The 25,989-nt window shown below is 61.1% G+C and overlaps 1 protein-coding gene across 2 annotated transcripts in view; it reads right to left on the reverse strand.

The window, feature by feature from the left end:
- Window positions 1–25,989, reverse strand: part of QSOX1 (quiescin sulfhydryl oxidase 1) — a 39,717-nt gene that overhangs the window by 8,030 nt on the left and 5,698 nt on the right. For both annotated transcript variants that reach the window (XM_036442377.2, XM_045583169.1), the window contains exons 2-10: window positions 22,374–22,474; window positions 14,402–14,447; window positions 13,762–13,864; window positions 12,011–12,101; window positions 9,520–9,665; window positions 7,687–7,821; window positions 5,475–5,604; window positions 2,370–2,492; window positions 1,469–1,616 (exon numbers count right to left, since the gene is read on the reverse strand). In XM_036442377.2, coding sequence (XP_036298270.1) covers window positions 1,469–1,616; window positions 2,370–2,492; window positions 5,475–5,604; window positions 7,687–7,821; window positions 9,520–9,665; window positions 12,011–12,101; window positions 13,762–13,864; window positions 14,402–14,447; window positions 22,374–22,474 — 1,023 coding nt within the window. The remainder of the gene's footprint in view (window positions 1–1,468; window positions 1,617–2,369; window positions 2,493–5,474; window positions 5,605–7,686; window positions 7,822–9,519; window positions 9,666–12,010; window positions 12,102–13,761; window positions 13,865–14,401; window positions 14,448–22,373; window positions 22,475–25,989) is intronic.

A 25,989-nucleotide genomic window follows, 5' to 3' on the forward strand; every position in this document is an offset into this window, starting at 1 on the left:
GTCTAGAAGACTCTCTTCCTGCCCCCATTCAGGTCTCAGCACAGGTCACTTCCCCAGAACAGCCTCCCCCTAAACACAGCAGCCCCTCCCCTGGGCCCTCTCGCACCCCACTTGGCTCTGTCCTCTTCACAGCACTCATCATTGTAACTGAATCGTGCGTTTCCTGTCGTTTCCTGTCACTGGAATACTGTCCCCTGGAGACAGGGACTTCCACCTCGTACCACTGTGCCCGCCGCTGGAGCAGGGCCTGGCACGCTGGAGACACCTCCGTAAACGTGGGCTGACACAGGGACTGGCTGGCTGTGCCCACGCCCGGCAGCTCCCCTAATGCCCTCTGTCTCTGTTGGGGACCGGATGCCCGTCCTTCCTAGCTCAACTCCTGTTCTTCTGGAAAACACGACACACACGGGGCCGCCTGGAAACGGAGTCGGAGCTGCCGTGCCCGTCTCAGGCCCCCACTCTCTGGAATGGGCTTATAGCAGCATTTTGTCTCAAAGAACTGCTTGCAAATATCACAAAAAAAGCAAAAGCAGAGATATGACTGTTGTGCTGTTGGCTACCAGGCTGAAAACGAAAAACATTCTTTACAATTAGCATCTCTCTGCGGGCCGATCTGCACCAACAGAGATGCCTTCCTTCGCGGATGTAACTGTTCCCCTGCCCGTCTCACAAATGCTCCCTGATCAGCACATGCTTGGGTTTCTGCCCAAATCAGTGCTTCCCAAATAGGCATTCTTTTCATCCTTAAAAAAAAAAAAAAAAAAAAAAATCTCAAGGAAGTGCTTGTTGCCTCTCCCTTTGGCCTTTTTCTTTAGGGTTAACACAACTCACCCGCCTACCCTTCCAGACAGGGGGAGCTTTTCCTCTCTTTCTGAACTTCCTTCTCCCCCTTGGCTCCTGGCCCTGGCACACTCCGCCTCCCACCTGTCCCACCGACCGACCGCCCAGAGCAGGGACTGTCTCTTCTCCACCTTCGCCTCCTCCAGGCTGAGCCAGGGCCTGACATGTCCCCGGGTCCCCAGTAAACGTGGACTGGCCTGGGCTGGATGTCACCCTTTGGGTCACTGAGGGGGGGGGCAGTAAGGGTCATGGAGCAGCTGCACAGTTTGGAGAGGGAGCAGGGCTGGGGAGGGGGGCGAGGTGTCCCCCAGCTTCCACTAGAAAACGACGTTTCAGTGGGAAGCAATAAAATTGTTCAAAGCACACGGCGTAAGTTCTTTTCTTTATAGGAGTACAGAAGATGGAACCACTTGTTCTCCATGAAGACTGAAAACGAAGCAAGCTTATGGCTCCAAGGAAGCCAGGGAGAAGCCTGACGCCTGAGCTTGTGGGGCGCATCCCCCCCTGCCCCCCCGCCATGGTCCCATCTGGTTGTGTCAGAATCCCCTAGAGAGGGGCCTGCAGCCGGGAGCCAGTGAGGCGGGCCAGGGCCAGGCTGAGGCCCGGGGTGCACAGGCCGTGGGCTCACCTGCTTCCTGAGAGCGATCCAGGTTGTGCCGCGTGGCCTGCACGGTCAGGAAGTGGAAGAGGACCCACAGGGAGCAGGGGAAGCCCCGGAAGTGTGGCTCGCTCCCCTGGCAGCCGACCCAGTTCACCTTCTTGGCGATCACGATGCCCTGAGGGACACAGAGGTTGAACGTGAGTGCACAGAGAAGGAAAGGAGGGCGGTGGGAAGAGAAGCTTCCAGGAGACTGGAAGGTCTGCTCACAGCCCTCAGACCAACGAGCTCCCTCTCCCAGGCTGCCAGTTGGAGGGGGGCATGTCCCTACCTGGACCACACCCACCAAAGGGGCATCAGAGCTGAAAAGCTGAGTCACAGCAAGTCACACACTCATTCTACTTCCAGCTTCTCCGTCTGTGAAACGAGGGTTACTGCCCAGCTTCAACACCCTCCGAGTCTATGGCTCTGCCCTCTGCTGGCTGCCCCGGCCCACCTTTGCAATTGGCCCACCTTTGCAATCGGCGGCGTGAGCGGCACCCCCCAGAGAGGCTCAGAGAAGCCACGCTGAGCGCTGAGCGAGCAGCCCGGGTGCGTGGAGGCCACAGGGGGCGGCAGCTAAAATCTGTCACAGCCCGTGTCTCACCATCGCTTTTAAATCCCAACCCAACCACTTATGGGACAAGTGACTTCGCCTCAGTTTCTCCATCTGCTAAATGGGGATGATACCCACTTTCAGTTAACGCTGGGGGATTAAGCTATGCATAGAAAGAGCTCGATAGTAATTTATTAATATTAATGGGAAGACCCAACCAAGACCACCTATTCCTTCCTGAATGCAAATGGGTAGAGGTCAGAGGTCAGTGTTACCCCTCCGCTCCCACAGTCACAAGGCTGGGGAAGAGGATCTTCCCTGGCTGCCCACACTCACCTCCTTCCTGCTTTCCAGGGCCGTCTGGAAGAAGCCGTAGGGAATTTTCTTCCTCTGCTGCTTTTGGAGCCAGTCGTTGACGGAGTGCAGGAAGTTCTGGACCAAGGGCTGGCCGGGGAAGTACTAGGGGAGAAGCAAGTGCAAGCTGGAGAGGAGAAACCGTCCCCCAGGGCCCCCAGCCAAGTGGGCCAAGGCGGGGAAACATCTGCCTGAGACACAGACGTGGCTCCTCCCCACCCTGGCTCTGGGCGCCCGGTGAGGGGAAGAGCGAGGCTGGGGCTCCTGTATGGACCTCTGACCGCATGCTGCCACGGGGCAGAGGGCTGCAGGGGGCCCTGGGGCCCTCACTCGGGGCAGCTGACTTGCTGGTTGACCGGCCGGCTGGGCGAGGCTGGCACACGGCCTGTCATCTGTATTCCGCGGCTGCCAGTGGGGACGAGGCTGCCCACGGGCTCCTAGCCAAGATCCCAATCTCGATGGCAACTCCCAGGAGTCTCTGAGGAACACGAAAAGCTGCTCCGACAAAAAGTCAGCTCAAATCTGATTAGTATCAGCACTTTAAAGCCACAGGGACCCCAGGGAGGAGGACAGATGTGTGTGTGTGTGTGTGTGTGTGTGTGTGAGTGCGTGTGCACAAATGCATGAGGGCCGGGGCGAGAGCGGGGGGCACGGGGAGCAGGTCAGGAGGACAACGCCGAGGAATTTGCAGAGGGAAATGCGAGCGAGGAGAGCTGTGTGAGCGAGGAAAGGTCCTGGAGATGGGAGTGATCACTAAACAGGAGAGCCTGCGCACCGACCCGGTCTTCCGGGAAAACCATCCCCTAATCTCATCACCCCTCCTGGTCTGGGCCCGTCCGTCCCCAGAGGGAGGAGAACCAGGAGGGATCCTGGGCTCGGACACACTGCCTTGTCAGCTCACACAGCTCTGGCTCTCAGCACAGATTTACAGCCTGGAGTCCGTGTCCCTCCCTGCCCCTCCCGACATCGGGCCTGGAACTTCCGCCATCTAAGGCCAGGGTGTCAGGAGGAAGGATGACTTAAGGGCTCAGCTACAGGGAGGCCCCCTCTCTGCTGCGAGCAGGGAAACCCTGGTGACCACACGCCACCCAGTGGCCAGTCCTGCACACACTCACGTGAGAGAGCAGGGAGCGCCCCAGCTCAGCGGGCAAGGCAGGGGCGAGCTAAGCGGGCCTCCCTCCTGCCAGGCACAGCGGGAGCACGGTGCCCCTTCATGCTCTCGGTGCACGTGGGGGGTGAGGGCATGGGTTGGATGACATGTGGGTGCATGTCTCAGGGCCTGGGACAGGTGCTCTCCTCCCCTGGGCCTCATTCCCTCTCTGAGATGGGACCCCACCCTGTGGTTTGCTATAAAACACAGAGAAGCTGATACACAAAAAGCGCTTCGCAGAGACGGGCACACTGGGCACACTGGACACACTGTCCGAGCTCACGAAATGGCAGCTGCTGCTACGGTCACTGCAGGCAGGGCTGAAATACTGGAAATACCTGCAGTCTCCGGGGGCATCTCCAGGGGATGTGGGCCGGCTCACACAGGCCCCTGCTCTCAGTCCTGCACAGCCCACTCCCCTCTGTGCTGTGGGCAGCCTGTCCTCTCTGAAGCCTGTCCTGGCTTTGGGCAGGGAGGGGTCCTTCATCCCAAACTCATTCCCAGCTCCGCCGGGGCCATCGAGAGGGTACTGTCTGAGCCTCTGCCCGACTCCAGCATTTCCCGGGCCCCGTTCTCCCTCTCCCTCTGGCTGCAAACAGTCGCCCTGGGGGCCAAAGAAGACTTTATTTCCCTCATTGACCAGACTGGGGTGAGGGCTGCTCTGCTCTTTTTGAGCGACGCCTGCGAAGTGTCAGATCCAGGCTCTGGTCCCCTTCCGAGCCTGCCTGCTGCCTCAGCACCCACCGCCCTGGGTGCCAGGTCTGAGCTTCTGGGTGCGGGTCCGTGGGGCAGCACACAGAACCACTCAGGGCTTTCCGCCCCCGATTCTCTGGGCCCCGGCCTCAGCGACATGGGGACCGAGCAGCTCCCAGGGCCTCTGAGGAACGGCCTGTTAGCAGAACGGGCTGGTGTGGTGGGGCCTCGGGCAGGGCCACGCGCTGTCTTGCCTGGGACAGTGACAGCACTGTGATGAGTGCTGGCGACCTCACGGGTCCTCCGTGTGATCACACACGCGCGCGCGCGACTAAGCCACGTGAGCGGAAGGCCAGGAAGGCCAGGCTGGCAGAGGGACCAGACTGGCAGGCGGTTCCCGAGGGAGAGGTGCAGGTCACTCCCAGAGGTGACAGCCCCGGCTGCCCACAGACCTGCACCCAGCAGCTCAGACCTGGCGCCCAGGGCTGAGGGTGCTGAGTCAGCAGTTAGGCTCTGAAGGGGACCAGAGCCCGGATCTGACTCACAATCCTCAGCGGCCAGAGCCAGGGGTTGAAGCAGGGCACATGTGGCAGATACAGAACCAGAGGGGTCAGAGGGAGGGAGCAGCAGGCAGGTGCAGAGGGAGGAGGCAGCCCACATGGCACCTGCACAGGGAGCAAGGCGCATGGCAGGGGAAGGTTCTGGAGCCCGACTGCTCAGTTCACATCCCCGTCACCCCTCCTCCTGCCCGGGAGTGGGAGGGCCTCGGGCAAGGCTCTCGAGCATCCCGGGCCCCTTAACTGGGGGCAAGCCTCTCCCCGCTGCAGCCAAGCGAGCAGGAGGATTAAATGCGTCAGGCCCTCCGCTGGTAGGCCTGTAGCAGCTACCTCGCAGGGAGAGGCCTCGTGGGCAGGAATAAGGAAGGCCCGGCGAGGGCTTGGCACCTGGGCCTGGCTCTGCTCAGCGTCTGGGAGGGCACGGGCGAGCCAGAGGCTTCATCCCCTCACTGCGGCGCCCAAGGGTCCTGCTTCCCCGCGACCACGGCCACGCTCCAGGGTTACGCCTGACACTGGGAAATCCCCGTACCTCTGGGCCGTCCCACCCAGGCCCCCGCACAGGGTGGGCTGGCGGGCACGGCTGAGGCTGCAGGGCAGCAGCCCATGGTGGCCGAGGACAGCCGTGGGGGCCCGTGTCCCGAGGGAGGGGCCGGCTGCGTGCACACGGACCCCCGGGGAGCCGCTCACCTGCGCCAGGACCGCCATAAACCTCTTCAGGGCCACCAAGCGCTGCCCCTCCAGGAGGGAGAACTTGCCCACTTCCACCCGCAGGATGTAGTGCAGTGCGGATTCCAGGTCAGCCATGTAGATCTTGGAGCTGAGCACGCAGAGGGGCAGGGAGAGAGAGAAAGGGTGTTCACCACGGGGCAGGCGGGGAGGAGGCCCGGGGCTGAAGGGAGAGGCCAGGAAGGCCACGGCGGGCGGGCGGGCGGGCGGACGGTCCCCGAGTCCTGTCAGCTGGCTCTGGCCTCTGCCGGTGACGGTGGCCTTGGGCATTTCGTTCATGTCTGTGAGCCTCACTTCCTCGTCGGAAAGACGGGCATCATGAGGTGTTCACAGGTAGGCAGCGGAGGGGGTGAAATAAGAGCACAAACATGTACCCCCAGCAGCTCCTGGCATGGAGTAGGGGTCTTGAGGCCACTAGAGGAAGGCTGAGTTCTATTCTCAGTTCTGAACAAAGACCCCCTAAGGACAGACAGACAGTCCCACGCAACATGGCTCTGAAAGGGCTGGGCACGGTGGGGCGGGTGGGGCTCCACTTGCACCTCCTGCTGACCTGGCCGGGGGGGGGGGGGGGGGGGGAGGCTGCAGGCTCCAAGCAGGCTGCTCTGCTCTGGGTCCAGGGCTCACTGGGGTCGGGGCTCAGGGCTCTGATGGGCTGGCTGCTCCTCCAGCCACCTCCTGAGACCCGAGTTCTGGCCTCAGTGCTGCAGGGAGCTGCCTCCGGGAGCTGGGCCAACTCACCCCACCCCCTGGGCCTCAGGGTCGCCCGACCCCCATGGCTGTAAGGAGCTAACAAGGTCAGCTCACAGGGGGCACTGTGACCACCTCCTGTCTGCTCCACAGGCCTCGGTTTACCTCTCCAGTCTCGGGTGCTGCCTGAAGGAGTGGCCTCATGACTGAGAGAGAGGGTGCACGGGAGGTGCCCGGCACAGAGCGTGGCACACGAGGCCGGTGGGTGTCACCGGTGACCGTCTCCGTGCTTTGGGTAATCATGACGAGAGTGATCAGAATGACCACTCCAACCTCTGAGGGGCTCTTCCCTTCTCCCCTGGTTTATTAATATCCTCTCCATTGGCATGTTCCGCCCCAGAAGGCCCCGAAGCTGGGCTGCAGAGTTCTTCTGCAAATCAGACGGCCTCCCCCCCAGTTCTCTCACGCCCCCCCCCCCCCTTCATGGAGGCCGCCTTCCTCATGCGCTTGGTCTGCCGCTGGGGGTCAGCACAGGAGGCTGACGGCGTGTCCCCCTACCCCCAAAGCAGGAATTCTACTGCCAGAGCGGAGTCTCGGGACCTCAGAGAGAAGAGCGGCTTTCTCCTGCTTACCGCTGTGCTCGAGGCCACAGGCCACCTCAAAGGGCAGTGAGCTCCCCGCCTGGCCGTGTGGCTCAGGGGGCTGCGTGTCCGTCATCCCCCCTGGGAGGGTGTGCAGGAGGCAGCCAATCGATTTCTCTCTCTCTCTCTCTCTCTCCTTCTCCCTTTCTCTCTTGCTAAAAGTCAATTTAAAAATCTTTTGTTAAAAAGGCAGCGAGGCCCTAGCTGGTTTGGCTCAGTGGATAGAGCATCAGCCTGAGGACTGGAGGGTCCCGGGTTCGATTCCGGCCAAGGGCACCTGCCTGGATCGCAGGCTCAGTCCCCAGTAGGGGGTGTGCAGGAGGCAGCCAGTCAACGACTCTCTCTCATCATTACTGTTTCTCTCTCCCTCTCTGCAATCAATAAAGATAAAAAAAAAAAAAAAAAAAAAGGCACTGAGCTCCCTGACACTGACACTAGAACATTCCAGTGCAGTCGGTACCTCCAGAGAAGCTGCATGGGCGGGACTCCACCTCCCTGTGCATCCGCACACACACCTCCCAGCACCAGCCCTCTCTCCACACCGCCCCCCGGGCGGGAAGCTGGCTCGGGGGCCACGGGTGATCTTTCCAGGCCGACTGTACTTGTTTTTAAATAGAGTGAAGCTTAAGGAATGTGGGTGTTGGGGAGCATTCATTCCATCTCGGAGGACACGAGGACATGCTGCTGCTCACACCGAGGGCTCTCCTGGGCACCGCCGGCCGCCGGGAGCCCCCACAGGCCCCGGGGGTCACCCATGACGAGGAGCAGAGCGAGGTAGGAAGGGGCAGCCGTGAGCGGAGGGCAGGCTGGGGTGGGGAAGGGCGAGGAAAACCGAGGGGCCTTACCGGTCTGCAACTTTCCACGCGGTGGGCGCGACCGTGTTCGAAGTGATGGGCGCAACCGTGGTCTGGGCGGCCTCCCGGGTGGCCCCCGCGAACCGCTGCAGGTAGGTGGTGTAGAAGGACCGGGACTCCATGAGCCTGCGGGGGGGGAGAGCGCCATGGGGGAGGCGGTGAGCACAGACACGCGGAACCAGAGCTAATTCACGGCAGGCGCGGGGGCAGGCGCGGGGGCAGGGGGGCATCGGACAGACCGTTCACTGAGAAATATCTGAACTCGGGTCAGTGTCAGCCAGTGAGGTCACAGCCAGCACCGATGCCTCATGCACCTTCCTGCCCACTGTTCTGCTGAAGTCCCTGAGGGGCGGGAGGCCGGACACCTCTGGGCCTGGGGTCCACCTCCCCCGAGACTGAGGGCACAGGAAGCTGCCTCTCTGAGGGGCCTGCGGGGCCTGCCGGGGGGACACTGCTCCCCAAGGAAGCCTCACAGGCGGTTTTCTAAAACTAGCAACAAATAAACCAGCAACAGTCTCAAATCCTTTGGGTTTCCTTCTGGCTCATGACAGAGGAGGAGGTGTGCCTTGGCCCGGCCCCGGGGAGGCGGCTGAGAGGACAGTGAGGGTGAGTGAGGGGACCCCGGGAGCTGAGGGAGGGGATCCCGAGGGGCAGTGTGAGGGAGGGGACCCCGGGGGCTGAGGGAGGGAGGGGACCCCGGGGGCTGTGTGAGGGAAGCTGTGTGAGGGGACCTGGGGGAGCTGGCATCAGGAGCATCGCTTTCCACTCCGCTGACCCAGCCGGTGTGTATCAGTGAGCAGATGGCTCCGAAGCAGCGTCGTCACAAACGATTTTCCCCTCCGCCAGCTCCCAGCGAGGAACCATGCCCTCTCCCCCCAGGACGGGAGCGTCTGGGCCTGCTCAGAGGAGCCCCCCTCCTGTCCCCGGTGACTGCCGTACCTCCTCCCATCCACCCCCAGCCCGTCGGCGCCCCGACACCCTCTGCCCAGCGGCCGGGCGACCGGCCAGCGGGGCGAGAGGCCGCCGCTCAGCCTCAGCGCGGGCCCCTGGCGGCCCGGCCCGGAGGCACGGCTCCCCGGGCACCTCCAGCGAGCCTCAATCCCGGCCCTCCAGCTCCCGCTGGCAGGGCCAGGCCGACATCAATCATCGCCCGGGGAGGGCACCGAGGCACCATCTGGCGCCATTTAGCGGGCCGCTCGGCAGCGGCAGCCTGACAGGGGCTGCGGGTGGCCTGATTGTTTTCTCTTGGCATTTTGGAGCTGGCTATTGTCTGGCTCCTAATGAACTTTTCTGCAATTAGAGAGCCAGAGGGAGGGAGGGTCAGGCATACTTGAGTGCCCGCCAGGCCCGCAGCCTGCCAGCTCGTCTGTCTGGGCAGAGGCGGGGGGCCAGGGCCAGGGCCAGGGCTGCGGTGGGGATGGTGCCCAGGAGCCTGAGGCCGGATGCCTGGGCTGGGGTCCAAGGACATCCTCCTGGGCCCCACTCCTGGCTGTGGAGACACCGTCCCACACCTACAGGCAGACGCCGGCTTCTCCTGCGGAGGGCGCTCCTCGCCTGCCCGGGGGCTGCTTGGAAGATGTATGCATGCATGTAAGCATAACCAATAGATGCAAAATTCTGGGGAGGGAGGGCATGTATGGGAGTGGGGGGGGGGCAGGGGAATTGGTAAGATATGTACACATATAATAGCTTAATAGAAAAATGGAAAAAGAAAAAAGAAGATTTCCCGGGAAGAACTGTCAGCCCAGCAGGAGAGGCAGGCTCCCGGGCAGGGAGAAGGGGTGGGCACAGGGAGGGAGGACAGGGGGCAGAGCCCACACTCACACGGGAACCCGGGAGGCAGAGCCGTTGCGGAACAGCAGGTAGCAGGATGGGAAGTCCGTGACGCCGAACTTGCTCACCACGTCGGCCTCCGTGCTGAGGACCCTGCGCACCGCGAGGCCCTGGCGCTGGGACAGGTCCAGGATCACCTGCGGAGGCAGTCAGCAGCTGGGGCCGCGTGTGGGCAGAGGGAGGCCTGGCGCCCACCTGGGCTGGCAGCTCCAGCCCCTCCACACCTTTCACATGGCAGACTACGGCGATGGGTGAGTCTCCAGTCACCAACCAAACCCACGACGGAGGGAACGAGAGCCAAACCCTGCCTACAGGAGGGGCCTGGAACTGCGCATATCGCACACCACACCCCCCGAATCTCCCAGGACAGCCCCGATGTAACATCAGCTTCTTCCCCATGAGAGCAACTCGAAAAAGGCAAAAAGGAGCGTGGGTTCCTTTTACGCTTGTTCTCATCAGGTTTTCCAGCTACATTCCAAGTCAGAAAGACATACTGAGCCCGTCGTGACTGTTTTATCTTCAGGAAGAACAGGAAGGGGAGAAGGATATTAGCGAACTTATACTGGGTATGTGTTACCTGCTGTGCACAGGCTGCTTCATTTAATCTTTAAAGTATCACCATGCAGCAGGACCGGTCCGCAGACCCAGCTGCCTGGATTGGAACCCTGGCCCCACTGCTTAAACCTCTCCCCGACTCAGCGTCCTGACTTGCAGAATTATAACAATACCAATGTTAGAGGACTGGGTAGGTTAATTTTATAAGCGTGCTGGTGACAATGACTAGCAAACGGTAGGTGCTGTAAGCGTTCATTAAAAAAAAAAAAAAGAGCCGAAACCGGTTTGGCTCAGTGGGTAGAGCGTCAGCCTGCAGACTCCCGGGTTCGATTCAGGTCAGGGGCATGTACTTTGGTTGCGGGCACATCCCCACTGGGGGGCGTGCAGAAGGCAGCCGGTTGATGTTTCTCTCTGTCTCTCTCCCTTCCTCTCTGTGGAAAATCAATAAAATGTATATTTGAAAAAAAAAGAAAGAAAGAAAGAAAGAAAGAAAGAAAGAAAAAAACGATTGTAGATGAAGAAACAGAGGCTCCGAGGTGAACCCGCGTTCCCAGGTCACACAGCCAGCGAGCGCAATGGGGCTGCAGAGCCGGGGCCCGCCCCCTCCTGCCTCTCAGATGGATAACCACCCTGAAAACCTCTGCACGGCCAGCCTACAGGGGCCTTGTTCCTGGTTCCTCTGGGGACGTGGGGGAGAGAGGGAGAAGAGCTGATCCCAGTGAACATGTATCCATCACCTGCAGGTGACAGGCATGACCCCTGGCCTGGGACCCCGGGAGGGCCCGGCCTGTCTCCACACGGCTCCCCTGCTTCCCTCCTCAGGGCGAAGGGCAGGGACACCGCAGAGCTCTCAGCTGAGCTGGACGAGTGTCAGGAGGAAAGCCACTCAGAGCCAACGGCGTTGCTGACCGCCCTCCCAACCCCCCCCCTCTCACCTCTTCCATCCCCGGGCGCTGCCCTGGCACCTCTCCCGTGCCCTGGCCCGTCCCCCCTCTGCGTCCGGAGATCCACGGCGGCGGGAAGGGCCGCGCCTGCATTAGGCCAGGGGCCTGGATCTCTACCCCACACCCTCTCGCGCCAGCCACTCCTCCGGGCCCTTTTCCTAAACCGCCTCGGCTGACTTTGCCAACCTTCCTCTGAAGAAAGGCAGTTACCACTGCTTTACCCACAGGGAGGTGAGGCTCAGAGATGTTGAGCAACTGGATGGCAACACAGCATGGAGCGGAACTGCAAGCCTGCCTGGTTCCGTAACTGCCTGCCTGTGCGGACCCCACTTCCTCAGGAAGGGTTGCAGGATCTCCGATGTTATCCCCCCCCAATACATTTCACCCCACTTCTACGGGATGAAAGGAGGGCCAATGTGGAGATGACATGGAGGCAGGCAGAGCCGGTCAAAAGGCCTGCACTGCAAAGTCAATGGCTGTATGACTTTCGACACGTCATGTGCTCATCACTGTTAATCGTGAAGGTTAGCAACTGTGTGTGCCAGCGATCCAAGCCAGCGCTCAACAAACTGCAGGTCGCATCGAGCTTGGCTCCAATGAGGGAGGTAAAAGCTGACACAGGGACATGGTTGGTAACGGTGTATTAACTTGGTGTGGTGATTATTAGATGGTAACTAGACTTACGGTGATAGTTTAAAAATGTACACGAATGTCAAATCCCTGTGCTGCATACCTGAAGCTAACGTAATATTGCATGTCCGTTACACTTCAATTAAAAAAGAAAAATATGTACAAAGGTTTTAAAACAGAATGACCCAGCTCCTGCACTTCCCGTTTCTCCCAGCAGGGGTCAGGCCAGTGCTGGGTTCATAAAGGGTACATACAGGAGACCCAAGAACTTGGGGGACAGCCCTGCTCCTGAACTTGCTCGGCTCTCCCCCAAGTGCTATCCGGGAGCTACAAAGACCCCGAGGGCAGCTCACCTCTCTACCCAGGTAGGAGCCTTCCTTCTCAAAGATCAGAGCCAGGTACTCTTCGTCGTTTCTTGCAAAGAACCCATTAATCTCCTCCAGCCTGCAAGAGACAAGGCCTGAAGTCACTCCACCGCTGGTGGGAATGACACAGAAGTGCTTGTGACACCAGCAGACACAGCTGCAAATACAGCCACACCAACCTCCTCGACTCAAGACTTCCTGGAGGTCACACACACACACACACACACCCTGCGCTCCAGGGGCGGGGGATACTCCAAACCCTTATTCACAAAGGACAGTGCCCCTTACCGATCCCTGGTTCTTCATCTCACCCACCTAGGGGACCTGCTTCGCCATCCTGTCTCTTTATGAGTCAGGAGGGAGGAGGTGTGGTCTGGGGAGGAGGACTGGGAAGGGACACCTGGAGGCCAGCTGTCTCTATGTTCTGGGTTAGGCGCAGGCTTAGTGAATATGGATTCTGTTGGTTCCCTGAGACCATGGTGGGCAAACTGCGGCTCGCGAGCCACATGATGCCCTTTGGCCCCTTGAGTGTGGCTCTTCCACAAAACACCACGGCCTAGGCAAATCTATTTTGAAGGAGTGGTGTTAGAAGAAGTTTAAGTTTAAAAAATGTGGCTCTCAAAAGAAATGTCAATCGTTGTACTGTTGATATTTGTCTCTGTGGACTAAAGAGTTTGCCGACCGCTGTCCTAAGAGACGGGCGATTAGTGGCCACCAGACACGAGCCTTGATCTGTGGCAAAGCACTACCAACGGGGGGATCTGTTCCTTCCTCTCCTGGAGAAAGCACATGAAAGGAACCAACACTCTCTAATCCAACCTCCTCGGTTTAAGGTGAGGAAACTGAGCATTGGTGGAAATTAATGAGGTGGCACATTTTATTATGTCCCCGAATCGGAGAAATAAGCCAACCGGTCATTTTCATAACTCGAAGTTCAACAGAAGATAAATGCTACAAACAAAAATGATTTGTCTCCTAGCTCTGCGGAAAAGCAGAACGTCATCACACATGCCTAAGAGGCCGCAGGCGAGATGCGGACAACCTGGCTCCCGCCGCTGGTGATGTGGTGGCGATCGCCTCGAAACAGAGGGCACCACGGGGGCCAGCATTGGCGCCCAGTGGGGCCAGAGTGCACCCGTTCGTGGGTGGGAGAAGGTATGGCTCTGGCACATCGTTTGTGCTGTCACCGGGCAGGGCTCCAGAGCTGGTCCCCGTGTTACATGGGGGGCTGTCCTAACTATCCACAGAGAGGAAGACATAGAGGTTGACGACGGCATCTACAAACCCAACTCACAGGACTCCTTGTTTTTCCCAAGTGCCCCTCCTCCGGGGCCTCACGGAGACCCTGGACCCGCAGTCTTGGTGTGGGGTGGGCCCAGGAAACATCCACGCCAAACCTGGACCCTGCTCTGTACTGCTTCCATTTCTCAATGACATGTCTCTGTCTCTCGTTTCCTCACCTCCCTCGTGGTGCATTTTCAGCACCTCACTGTCTTCGGAAAGAGACAGCCCTGGACGCCTGCCGGGAACGCAGATACAGGCCGCCAGCCAGCAGGCTGACCCTCGGCTGTCCGGGGAGTGGAGTCTCACCCCACCCCGGTCACAGCCACTGCTCAGAAAAAAAATCACCTTCCCTTCACTTCACAGGCACCGGGACTGACCGGGGTCCCCTCCCTAACACCCCCACCACCTCCCGCCTCCAGGCCCACCCTGCCCCGAGCCCGCCCCGAGCCCAGTACCCGGTGGGCTCCAGCGGAGGACAGGCGGGGGGCCACGTGGTGGTATGGGTCTCCAGGGCGTCGATGAGCCTCTGCCGCAGCGTCTGCATGTCCGCTCCGGCCACTGCGGACGAAGACGGACACGGGGAGGGGCGTGAGGAGAGCAGAGCGGGGCTAGGGTCACCCCCAGAAACTAAGGGCCCAGGAAGAGCAGCGCGTGTCAGGCCTGCTCTGTGCTCACCGCCCTGCACTACGCAAGGGGACTCCTCCCTCGGGGAGGGGCAGGGAAGAGTCCCTCGGACCCGAGTTCCTCCTGTTGGGCCCGCACCTCCGATGCCGAGCCCTGACATTGGGGGTGATCCTGGGAAGGTGGGACCCTCCCCGCTCCCGGGACCCTGGATAGACCGATATGGAAGGGCATGCCAGCCCCTCTGCTTGAAGGCACCTCCCAGCAGGGCGGGCGGGCGGACGGACGGCTAGAAAACACACACACACACACACACACACACACACACACACACACGGCTCTCCGCTGGGGACCTCCGCCCTCTGCAGACCTGGCTGTGCTTCTTTCTGTCCCAGCAGAAGCCCCGGGGCAGAGGGAGGCGGGACAGGAAGCCATAGCCCACGCCCACAGGCCACCAGCCGCCAGGATACCCACCTGCCAGCGTCGCTCCGGGGCCGCTCTTGGAAAAGGCCTTGAAGAACTGGAAACAAACACACGGGCAGTCAGTGAGGGGCAGGTGCGGCCGAGGGCTGACGGGGTGCCTCATGGCGCTGCCCTCAGACCCCACAGCTCGCGGAACGGGCGGCTCTGGGCAAAGGCCCTAAGCTGGTGAGCGCCCGTTTCTGCATGTGCAAAAGCCGATGGAGCTGGACTCGGAATCCCCCCCCACCCCACCCACCGCCTTCCGTCCTCGCATGCAACCCCTAACCCACAGCCCGAGGCCCTGAGGAGCCTAAAACCTGCCCACACGCGTGATGGCAGGTGCACAGCCTCACAGAGCCCCGGAGCCAGCACAGCGGCCGGGAACACGTGTGCATGAACGAACGGGAAGGCGGCGGCTGCTTTCCCTCCCTGACTCGCTGAAAACGGAGTGACGGGAGGCCAGACACGCCCTGGGAACGTCAGCCGCCCCCGGAGGCCGCCTGTCCTGGTCCCTGATCTTGGAAAAGGGGCCTGGAGGCCGCTGTCTCCGTCCGCTCCACTCCCCACCCGGCCAGCCAACGCCCCACGTTCAGTCCCGCTGGAGGCTGAGCCCCGGCCTCTGAAGAGACAGGCCACCTGGACTCACAGCTCTGCCCTCCTCCCATTCCCATGGCACCCCAGGCCCCGTCTGTCCCTCTGGGGTGAGAGGACAGACAGACGGGGTGGGGGTGGGGGGCTGCCACAGTCCGGTTGTCCTGGCAGCAGCCACGGAACTGCCGGGAAAGGGCCCGCGGGCCGGGAAGGGGACTCCTCCCGAGGCCCTGACCCCGGGGCCGCCGTGAACACCTCTGGCCTCTGCCTCCAGAGAGTGGCCAGCTGGCCTCGCCCCAGGCTGGAGCCCGGCGGAGCGCAGGCCCAGGGTCTGCCAGCTGGGTCCCAGGCTGGGTCCCAGGCTCGGCTCTGCTACACCCTGGCTGTGTGACCCTGGGCAATCATAATCCTCCCTGAACCGACGCATCTTTAAAGCGAGGATGACACCATATAAAGAACGGCTGCAAGGGGTCGGTGATAACACAGCTAAAGAGCTTAGTATGGTGTCAGGGGAATACAGTAAAGGGTCTCGACATGTTATCATTATTGTCGTCGTCGTCATCATCCCTCCCCTCCTTCCCAACTCTTTCTCACCAGGAGCCACGGATCACCTGGCCCTTGTTTACAGGCAGAAAAAAGGCAAATCCCGAGGCCAGCTGCCCGGCCTGAGGCATGGAGAGGCGAGAAGCCGCCCCCTCGCCCACCTGCAGCCTCCCCTGCTCCCTGGGCCTCACTCCACCCACGCCTTCGTCTCCGAGAACATTCCCGGGGACTTTCCCTCTGGGCGAGGGCCACCCCTGGCACATGCCACGCACAGCTCCCTGTTTCTAACGGGGTGCTCTGCGGGGACTGAACGCATCTGGAATGAACGGAGTCCCGTGTCAGCGATCACCGGGGAGAGCGATCACCGGTGTCGTGGACTGCGACATGCGATCCGACAGGAAGGCACGGGCAGGCGCGCATGGGCTGACGTGGTGTCTCAGGAACAAAACTAAAGGCACGCCTCTCTGTGCTGCAGGGTGCCCACCCACAGTCACTTTTTTTTTTTTAATATATTCTATTGATTTCTTTTTACAGAGAGGAATAGAGAGGGACAGAGAGTTAGAAACATCGATGAGAGTCACCGATCAGCTGCCTCTTGCAAACCCCCTACTGGGGATGTGCCCGCAACCAATGCACATGCCCTTGACCGGAATCAAACCCAGGACCCCTCAGTCCGCAGACCGACGCTCTATCCACTGAGCCAAACCGGTTTCGGCCCAGCGGGACTTTTTTAAAACGCCGCGGGACACGGGACAAATTGTTAAAAATCGGGACTGTCCCGCCGAAAGCGGGACGTCTGGTCGGTCACCTTAGTTATGACGCTCTCCCGTTTACAAACCCGGGGAGACCTCGTCACCACCGGGGGGCGCCCCCTGCGCTCCCGAACGAATGAGTGAACAAATGGATGCATGGAGAAACCTGCGTGTCCCCCTCGCCAATGCCGTCTGCTTTGTCTCAGGGATTTGCCGTCGGATCCCTCTGTCTCAGGTCCTCCAGGCCCTAGATTTCTGCTTCTTCCTGTGTCCTCCGCTCAGGGGTGGGGCAACACCCCTTTCTAAGATGGAGTCGCCCCTCCCCAACCTGTTTCTCCACCCCTGTCCCCATCTCACCTAGTGACCATCGCCCAGCCCAGCACTGCCCTCTCCCACAGCCCCTCACCCAGCCAGCTGACAAGGTCTGTGGACTGGACCTTTGTGGGCCCTCCCGCCCAGCCGCCTTGTCCAGACCAGGGCTGGCCCCCGGCCTGCCGTGACTGTCCGCCCTGCCCTCACTTCTGCCCTCCCTCAGCAGGTTAACACGCTCAGTCTTCTCATTCCCCGACCATCTTCCTCTCTGCCCGCTGCTAATGTCCCCAAGGCAGTGCTCGGCAAACCACGGCTCCAGAGCCACACACACGCGGCTCTTTGGCCCCTTGAGTGTGTCTCTTCCACAAAACACCACGTGAAGCTTCGTGGCCCGAGCTCAGAAGTCGGTTTTCGGCCTGGGGGGCTGGAGAGCCGCGGTTTGCCGACCACTGCCCTCAGGCCTAATTCTGGTCTGATGGTGTCACTCCTCTAATCTCTTCCCTGACTCCTCGCTGCCAATGGATAATGTCCAGCTCACCCCATTCGAGACCACCCAGAACTTGACCCCAGATGACTTAGCTCCCACTGCCCCCCCTCCCTCCACGTCAGCTACAATGGGCTGCAACTGGAACTTTCCCCCCGCCCGCCTGCCCGCCTCCCTGACTGGGGGGCAGGCCTGCCCATAGCTTGTTCGTCTCGGCCAGCCCCATTGTGCTGGGCACAGTGTCCGGGACGTGGAAGTCGCTCAGAAGACATCTGTGTTCAGTTACACTGAGAGTCTCTGCCCTTTGATCGTCTCGGAGGCTCACGTAAAAGTCACAGTAAAATCTAGTCTGGGCACATTTTTCTCCTCTTATTAACTCAGCTGTGGGAGGCGGGCCCTGCCCAAGGCACGCTGCGGAAGCGGGCAATTAGGGCTCCAGCGGCGAGCTTTCCTTTCCCGGGGAGCACTCAGCCCTTGGCCCCTCTCTCTCTGCCGCCTTACACAGAGGAGAGCTTTCCTTCCCCGGGGAGCACTCAGCCACTGGCCCATCTCCCTCCGGCGTCTTACACGGGAGCATCTGTCTGTCTTCCTCAACCTCGGAGCCGCTGGGAGACCCCCGAGTCCCCCAGAGGCAGGAGTCCCGCTGGCACCGGAGACCAGCTGGCGCCGGGCAGACCTTTACCAGCCTAACCAGGAGCAACTGGCTGGTGGGGGCAAAACAGGGCGGGGTAGAAAGCACACTTTATAGCGGTGACCATCTGTGGCACGGCGTCCAAGCTCTTAGAACAAGTTTGAAGAAATATCACCTCAAATATAAGGTGACCAGACGTCCCGATTTTCAAACAATTTGTCCCGAGTCCCGTGGTATTTTAAAAAAAAAGTCCCGATTTTTGGAAAGAATAGATTTTTAACAATTTGCCGAAACCAGTTTGGCTCAGTGGATAGAGCCTCGGACTGCGGACCAAAAGGTCCTGGGTTTGATTCCGGTCAAGGGTATGTACCTTGGTTGCGGGCACATCCCCAGTAGGGGGTTTGCAAGAGGCAGCTGATCGATGATTCTCTCTCATTGATATTTCTAACTCTCTATCCCTCTCTCTTCCTCTCTGTGAAAAATCAATAAAATATATTTTAAAAAACAAAACAAAACAACAACAACAACAATTTGTCCCGCATCCCACGACGTTTTAAAAAAGTCCCCAAAATCGGGACTTTTTAAAACATTGCGAGACTCGGGACAAATTGTTGAGAATCGGGACCGATGTCTGGTCACCTTACCCAAATACCTTAAGGCGAGCCCAGAGGATCTGTAAGGGTAACAGTTCCTGCGCTGTGGACAGTGAGTGGAGGAGCCGTCGGGAGGGAAGGGGACTGCTGAGCGAGGGCCCTCTCCTTTCCCCAGATGGGAGGGTGGCAGGTGGCACCTTTCTATTCCTGCCCCCGCCTGACATCACACCCTCCAGCGAGAGCCCCTAAGGTAACGGCCCCAACACCATCCGACCGACCGGGCGTCCACACTCCCGGCCTTGCATGCTGGGGCTCCCCCTTCCCGGCATGACCTCAGCCCTGTGCACCAGCCTCCGCTCCGGCCTGACCAGTCTCCTTAGCACGTGTCCTTCCCACACAGGCCTGTGCTCTCACCTCCCACCTGCCCACACGCCTCTCCCGGCCCAGCCCCGCCCGTCCTTCAGCACCCAGCAGGAGCTCCCCTCCCGCAGAAAACCCTCCAGGGAAAGAGCTCAGGGAGCCAGCAAAGCCCCAGCCTTTGCTGCCCACACACCACCCCCCGCCTGGCAGCCCCATGGTGAGCTCTGTGTCCCTGCGGGCGGGACCTTCGTGGGAGGCCTCTCGGAGCCGGGCCTCTCCCGCGACGGTGAGCACATGCTGTGCACCCGGCAAACACTCACGCAGCAGCTGCCTCCGGGGCAGTGCCCAGCGAGGAGCCACCAGGAGGCCTGGGCAGCGGGACGGAGGACAACCAGCGCTTGGCGAACACCGAGGAACGCCTCCGTGTCCCAGCACCGCGCACGGAAGACCTCGCGTCACACGTGGCAACAATCTGTTAGGTGGCTATTACCGTCCCACTTTTACCGACAGGGAAACTGAGGCGTGCGGCTGGGGCCTTCCCGGGTCGCGTACGGGAAGCGGTGAAGCCACACCCATCATCTCCACGAACCTTGCAGAGGGGAGACTCCTGTCCTCTCCCACCTGGGTGCTGCTGGTCCCCGTCACCCCGATCCCACCGGCCTCTGGCCACGAAGGGCCCTGGTCTGTTACCAACTGGGGGGCGGCCCCGTGACCGATGGCAAAACCCTTCCCCGCCCCCTCCCCCTTCCCTCCCCCCCCCCCCCCCCCCCCCCCCCCCCGGGAAGCCCCCGCTTCCAGGTGCCAAGCTCCGCCCAGAACCTGCTGGGAACCGGTCCCTCCCTGCACTTTTGTTTTCTCCCGCCCGGCAGCGCCAGGTGTTTGCCAAACAGGCTGGCCTGGTGGGAGCTCCCTGTTTGCTCACGGTGACAAAGGGCAAGAGGCAGAGGAGGGAGACGGTGACACACGGGGTGATGACCTATGTCACCGGGGGTGGCCGGGCTCGTGTGGGGGCCTGTTCCCGTCCCATCAGGAACCCGCCCTGCCCCTCTTCACCCCGTGCCCTCCTCCCGGTGCCCCCGCAGCCCGCGAGGCAGGAGGGAGGACGGCTCCAGGCCCAGGTGGAGGCAGGCAGGGCGACGGGGCTCGGGGCTCTCTCTGGCCGTTCGCCGGCCGGACTGACGGCTGGTCTGCACCTCTCTCTAGGCACACAGCGGGCACGCCGCCCACAGGCACACCACACCGGCTCTCTCCGGCCAGCATCCCTGCTGATCGGGAATCTGTCGCAGTCGTGTTTCCCAAACACTAAACGCAATCTAGCCGCCGGTTGTCAAGTCAATTTAGTGAGTCACAGTATTTCTAACTAATAAACAGAACAGCCCAGCCGGGTGGCTCAGGGGTGGAGTATCCACCATGAACCACACAGTTCGACTCCCGGTCAGGACGCATGCCCAAGGTCAGGCTCCAGCCCCAATGGGGGGCATACAGGAAGCAGCCAATGGATTCTCTCTCATCACTGATGCCTCTCTCTCTCTCTCTCTCCCTCTCCTTTCCTCTTTGAAATCAGTAGCAAATAAAAACATACACAACAGAAAGGACGCTGTCTCATGAAACATCCGTCTCCGTGGTAACAGACACCCCCTGCTGGGCCTCTGTTAAGGTGCACGCCTCCCCGCAGGGCACACGAACTGTCTGGCCGCCTCTGCCCGGGGTCTCAGGGCGGAGACCCGCCAGAAGCGTGGCCCCCGGGCGCCCTGAACCAGAGTCCCAGGCTCAGGGCGCCGAGCGCCCTCTCCTAGCCGAAACTGACCCCGGCTCCCGGGGAGAGAGAGGCAGGGAGGTCCCCACTGCCTCCGGGCTCTTGAGAAATGGGCAGATGACGACCGGCCTGGCCACCCGGTGCTCCCGTGTGGAGGCAGGGAGGTCAGGGCCTCGGCTGACACAGCCCGCTGGGCGGTTCAGGAGGTGATGAATCACTCGAGGCATCCGGGCTGCGTGTGCTGCGTGACCTGGGCAGGCACCGAGGAGCATGTAGACGTCCCGGCCGCCTCCTTCGCACCCACGGAGGCCCGCCTCTCCCGGGCAGACACCGAAAGCCCACGGGCCAGGCCCCGCACGCCCGCATCGGGCCACGCTGCCAATGCCAGGCCCTTCCCCGGGCCGAGGCCCCCCGCCCCCATCCCGGGAGGGCTCCCGGCTGCCTCGCTGGCTCCCGCAGCTCCCACCCTGGCTCAGCAGGAGAAACTGTCCATATTTTCAGTTCCATATCTCGGGGCCAAGGACAGGGCCCGGCCCTGCCCGGAAGATGTTTTCACCGAGAAGGGCTGATTTATGAACCGTCTCTCTGCTGCCGCCTCCGAAGGACAGGGCAGGAGCTGCCTGGCCTCAGCTGACGGGCCTCGGCCTCGACCCTAAGTGCTCACCGCGGAGCTCCGTGGCCGCGGAAACCCTGAGCCCCGAGGAGCAGAAAGGTGGCACGGAGTCAGAGCCGGACGTGGCTGGAGCCCGGGCCTGGCTCTCCGGATGCACAGAGCAATCAGGCCGAGCTGTGGCTCCCGGTTCTGCTGGGAACACAAAGCTCCTGAGCAGAGAGAGAGCTGGTTCGGGGACCCTGCTTGACTGATCAGTGTCCAGAGGCCTTTTGTGATGATTATCGGTGGCTTTAGAGGAAACTGCTTTTGGCCGAGACCGGTTTGGCTCAGTGGATATAGAGCGTCGGCCTGCGGACTGACGGGTCCCTGGTTCGATTCCGGGCGGGGGCGTGTGCCTTGGTTGTGGGCATATCCCCAGAAGGGGGTTTGCAAGAGGCAGCTGATCGGTGATTCTCTCTCATGGATGTTCTAGCTCTCTGTCCCTCTCTCTTCCTCTCTGTAAAAAAATCAATTATATATATATATATATATATATATATATATATATATATATATAATTATTATTATTATTTTTTTTTAAGAGGAAACTGCTTTTGGAGGAGGCCGGCTATTTAGAGCTGGAGTGAGAGAGAGAGGGGGCTAGTAGATCCGGCAGCCGTGCTGCTCTGGGCTGTCAGGCTCCCGGTGAGAGCCTCAGACAGTGTTGGGATGTTAGTGGCTGGCCGGCTGGCCGGTGAGCCAGAGCTGTGGTGACGGTGCCAGGGCCGGTGTGCTGGGTGTGCCACCAGCCTTGTGACGTGATGGGGATCCCTGCCACCCAGGGCACCTTGGCATGGTGACCGTGGGGTGAGGCCGCCCTGACAAGTCACCTCCCAGCTCCTGGGGTTCAGGGCACTTGTCTGCTGAAGAGGAGGCTTGCCCATGTCTCTGGGGCCCTCTTCTGGGGGCCACGGGGCCACCTGAGTCTGATCCTGCCACGGGCGAGTTTTCTAGAGTTAGATCGGACCTCCAGAGCCAGGCAGTCTGGAGGGAGAGGACCTGGGAGGAGGCCCCTGGGAGCTGGGAGCTCTCACCAGCCTGGGGGGCGGGGGGAGGGGGGTAATGCCTTCACAGCCGAAATCTGCCCCCCATCATGTACCCCACACTCCCCTTCCCGTATAAAGGGGACTTGCCAGACTGCGTGAACCTTTCTTTTCTGCCTCCTAACCCACATCCCTTTCTGCCTTTCACGGTGTCTCAGCGGCTGGGATGTAAACAGACCAGGAGCGTCAGAGAAGCTCAGAGCTGGCAGCCGCTCCCCCCGCCCCCCGCCCCCAGGCCCGCTCCCCACTCCGCGCCTCGCCACACACCCTCACGGTCGGGAAGCCGGGGATGTCGAAGTCTCTGCAGACGGCGCTGTTGGCCTCGTCAGCACAGTCCAGGGCAGCGAGGTTCAGCACCGGCCTCCAGTCTGAAAGGACAGAAACAGCCAGAAGAGGAAGAGGGGCTGGCACCATGGCCTGCTCACTCCCCGTGCAGCACCCAACCCCACCCCCACCCGCCCCCAAGGCCCTTAGAGAAAGGCCCCCTTCCTCGAAAAGACCCTCCGGTGCAGTCAGGTCATGCATCCAGCTTGTGCTGAGGACACAGTGAAACGGCACTAGCAATGCTGTCTGTGACAGCATCTGTGTCCCCCCTAACTGGGGGCAGGGGGGCTGAAGGGAGAGGGGGGCTGAAGGGAGATGGCCTTGCAGGGAAAACCAGCTCCAGGAGGGCGGAGCACATGCCTCGGGAAGTCTGACGTTTCCCAGGGGGCCCTCGGAGACATTTTTCTGGCCAGAGGAACTGGCACTCAGCCCCGCTCGGGTGGCGGGACACGAGGTGCTGGGCACTGGCTCCCCAGCCAGCGAGGGAGGCCGGAAGTCCGGGGAGGAAGGGGGAGGCTCCAGGGATCTAGGAGCCACAGGGAAAGAGCCCCGAGGTCAGGGTCTGGAAGGAGATGAGCAGCGGCCCAGCACCAGGCCCCAGGCTGCATGTCCTTGTGATTTACGGGCAGAGAGAATGGGGGCACGGTCCTGGGCCACAGCCCAGGGTCTGGGAAACAGAAAACAAACTCATCCACCAGGCAGGCCTCCAGAGCTCCGGCTCCAGGTCAAGGTGCCCCGTGAACACCCACCAACGCTCCCCGTCACTAGGAGTCTGCTCCACCCGAGGGCAAGATACACACACGGGGCCACAGGAAGCGCGAGGTGGCAGCGGGCTGGTGCCATGCCGTCTGTTAGAGCTCTGAAGGAGGCTGGAGCCGGGAGAGACCTGCCCTGGGGGCTGAGGGTGGGCCTGGCAGGAAAGGTGGAAACAGAGTGGAACTCCACAGCCAGATTGTCAAGCAACACGAGAAGCAGCGGGTCGGGACCCTCTGAGGGAGACCAGATGGCTGAAGAGGCGGCGCAGGGGTCCTGGGAGCGCTTGGCTGGAGGGGTGGGGCTGACTCCCTCAGCACCTGGAGCCCCTGCTCTCCGGGCAGATGCAGGAAGGAGGAAGCTGCCTGGTGGCACGTGTGCTCCCCACGGGGCCCTACCCCCCTACAGTGGGGTTGCCCAGTACCCATTAAGTGCAAATTACTAATCCTATCTAATAAAAGAGCAAATCGACTGTCACTCCAATACACAAGATGGCTGCCCCCATGTGGTCAAAGATCCTGCCCCCATGTGGATACAAGATGGCCAGCACAAGACGGTCAGCCAGGGAGGGCAGTTGGGAAAGACCAGGCCTGCAAGGGAGGGCAGTTGGGGGCGATCAAGCCTTCAGGGGAGGGCAGTTAGGGGTGGCCAGGCTGGCAGAGGAGGGAAGTTGGGGGTGATCGGGCCTGCAGGGAAGGACAGTTGGGGTGGACCTAGGCCTGCAGGGGAGGGCAGTTAGGGGTGGAACAGGCAGGTAGGGGAGCAGTTAGGCATCAATCAGGCTGGCATGAGAGTGGTTAGCAGTTCAGAGCCAGCAGTCCTGGATTGTGACTAAAAACAGGCAGTCGGACATCCCTGGATTGTGACTACCGAGATCAGGCCTACACGGGAAGTCAGATCTCCTCGAGGGGCCCCAGATTGGAGAGGGCTGGGCTGGGCTGAGGGACACATCATCTCCCCCTCCCCCATCCTCCCATGCGTGAATTTTGTGCACCGGGCCTCTAGAGTCTGAATAACATCCCTGAGAATCATGGCTTTGCCAGGACCTCTTACCTCACCCTGAACCCATCCTTTACGATGTCTGATGCCTACTTCAGAAGGCATCAGCGCTCCCACAAACAGGTGATGCCTAAGGGAGGAGCATCAGGCTCACTTCCACAAGACAGACCAGAGGCAGGAAGAGGCAGGACTCCTCCCTGACAACGCTGGCCCGTCCCTCAAAGGAAAAACAGGTAGCAACTAAGTTGGTCCTTCTTGCGGGGACAGCAGGGAGGGGCCTGGGGCCGGGAGGCAGGCCTGAAACAACACTCTCTCCCTCCCGGTCCCTGCCCCCACCCCCTCTTCCTTTCTTGACGGCAATCCACTCTTGGCACTGAAGCTTCTGGAATCCTGGCGGGAGGCAGTGAGTGGGGGCGGAGGGGAACGAGGGATCGTGTTTAGTGAAAGTGTTTAGCAGAGACAGGTGGGCCACGTCCTGACATGCCACTTCGCCAACCCCCATTGGCACACGAGTTGGCGTGTATCCAAATCTCTGCCAGCTGGTGTGCACGTGTCGGCTGTAAGTCACCCGCTGGGCAGCCGGCACACACTGGCCGTGCTCAGGGCAGCATCTCTGCGGCCCGGCCCTCCGGACACTCTCCCCGCCGGGGATGGGCACCACTGGACGGGGCAGTCAGGCAGTCTGCCACACGGATCCAGGAACCCAGCCAGCCTCCGGATCCTGCCCACCTTCCCTCCCAAGCCTCTCCTCATCTCCTCCCCATCCACCACTAACCCACCCTCCATGGCTACTGAGCTGGTGTGAGTTTCTCAGGGCAGCCCCTCTCCAGAAACTGCTCTCACCAGCCCACCAGCCACCAAGCGAGCCTTCCTCTCTGTCCATGTGCTGTGCCCCTCTCGACTCGGGATTCTCCGGTGGAATTCTCCGATTGCCTTCAGAAGGAACCCACAGCCCTAAGGCCATTCTCCCCGTGTCCCCTGCCCACCGAGCCCCCTCTTTCCACGCCCCCAAAGGTTGAGCTTTTCTTCCATTTGTCAGGAACACTCGGTCCTCTCTCACCCCCCCTCCCCCACCAGGAAGAGCTGCCTTACAAGCCCAAGGCTCTGCTTGTGTTTCTGCCACATGCCCACAAGCCTGGCCATCCCCAAGTGTCTCTTCATTTCTGTATCCCCACTGCCGAGCACACAGTAGGCGCTTCGGGAGGGCTCCGCGCTGCCCGGTGAGCCTCAGTGCATCCTCCGGTCCAGAGAGGGAGTGAGGCTAACACCAGGCGCCCGCAAATGCAGGAGGAAGAGCGCCCGGGTACAGGGCTTTGCCCTGGGTCTCAGGAGAGCACCCAGGCTTTCCTTCTGCCCAGACGAGGCCCCGGGAGGGTGGGTGGGAAGCGCAGGTCACCCCATGGCCACCTGGCATGCAAGAGGCCCGGCTCCTGCTCTGCATCGACGGCTCTGTTCCCCGCGTTCGGGGAGCCCCACAGAAGAGGCCCAGCTGTTTTCAAAAGAGTCAGCAAGTGAATTAAACGTAAGGGCACAGCAGAGGGGCAATATTGCAGCCTTCCACCGGGGAGGGCCGGGCAGGGTGACCAAGGACCACAGGCCTCGATGCCCTGCTCCCCTCCAAGAACGCAAGTCAGCACCCCTGGGCCGGAGTTAGCACCCCTGCCGCCCGCTGGGGAACCAAGACTGAAGGGATGGGGCGGGGGGAGAGGAGGAAGGCAGCGCTCAGTGAGCACCCAGGAGACAGCCAGGCGGTCCCACTCCGCCACGGCCACTGGAAGTGCCGGCATGCCCCCGCTTTACAAGCAAG

The sequence above is a fragment of the Pipistrellus kuhlii genome, unplaced genomic scaffold, assembly GCF_014108245.1.
Source record: "Pipistrellus kuhlii isolate mPipKuh1 unplaced genomic scaffold, mPipKuh1.p scaffold_m20_p_18, whole genome shotgun sequence".
Taxonomy (NCBI): Eukaryota; Metazoa; Chordata; class Mammalia; order Chiroptera; family Vespertilionidae; genus Pipistrellus; species Pipistrellus kuhlii.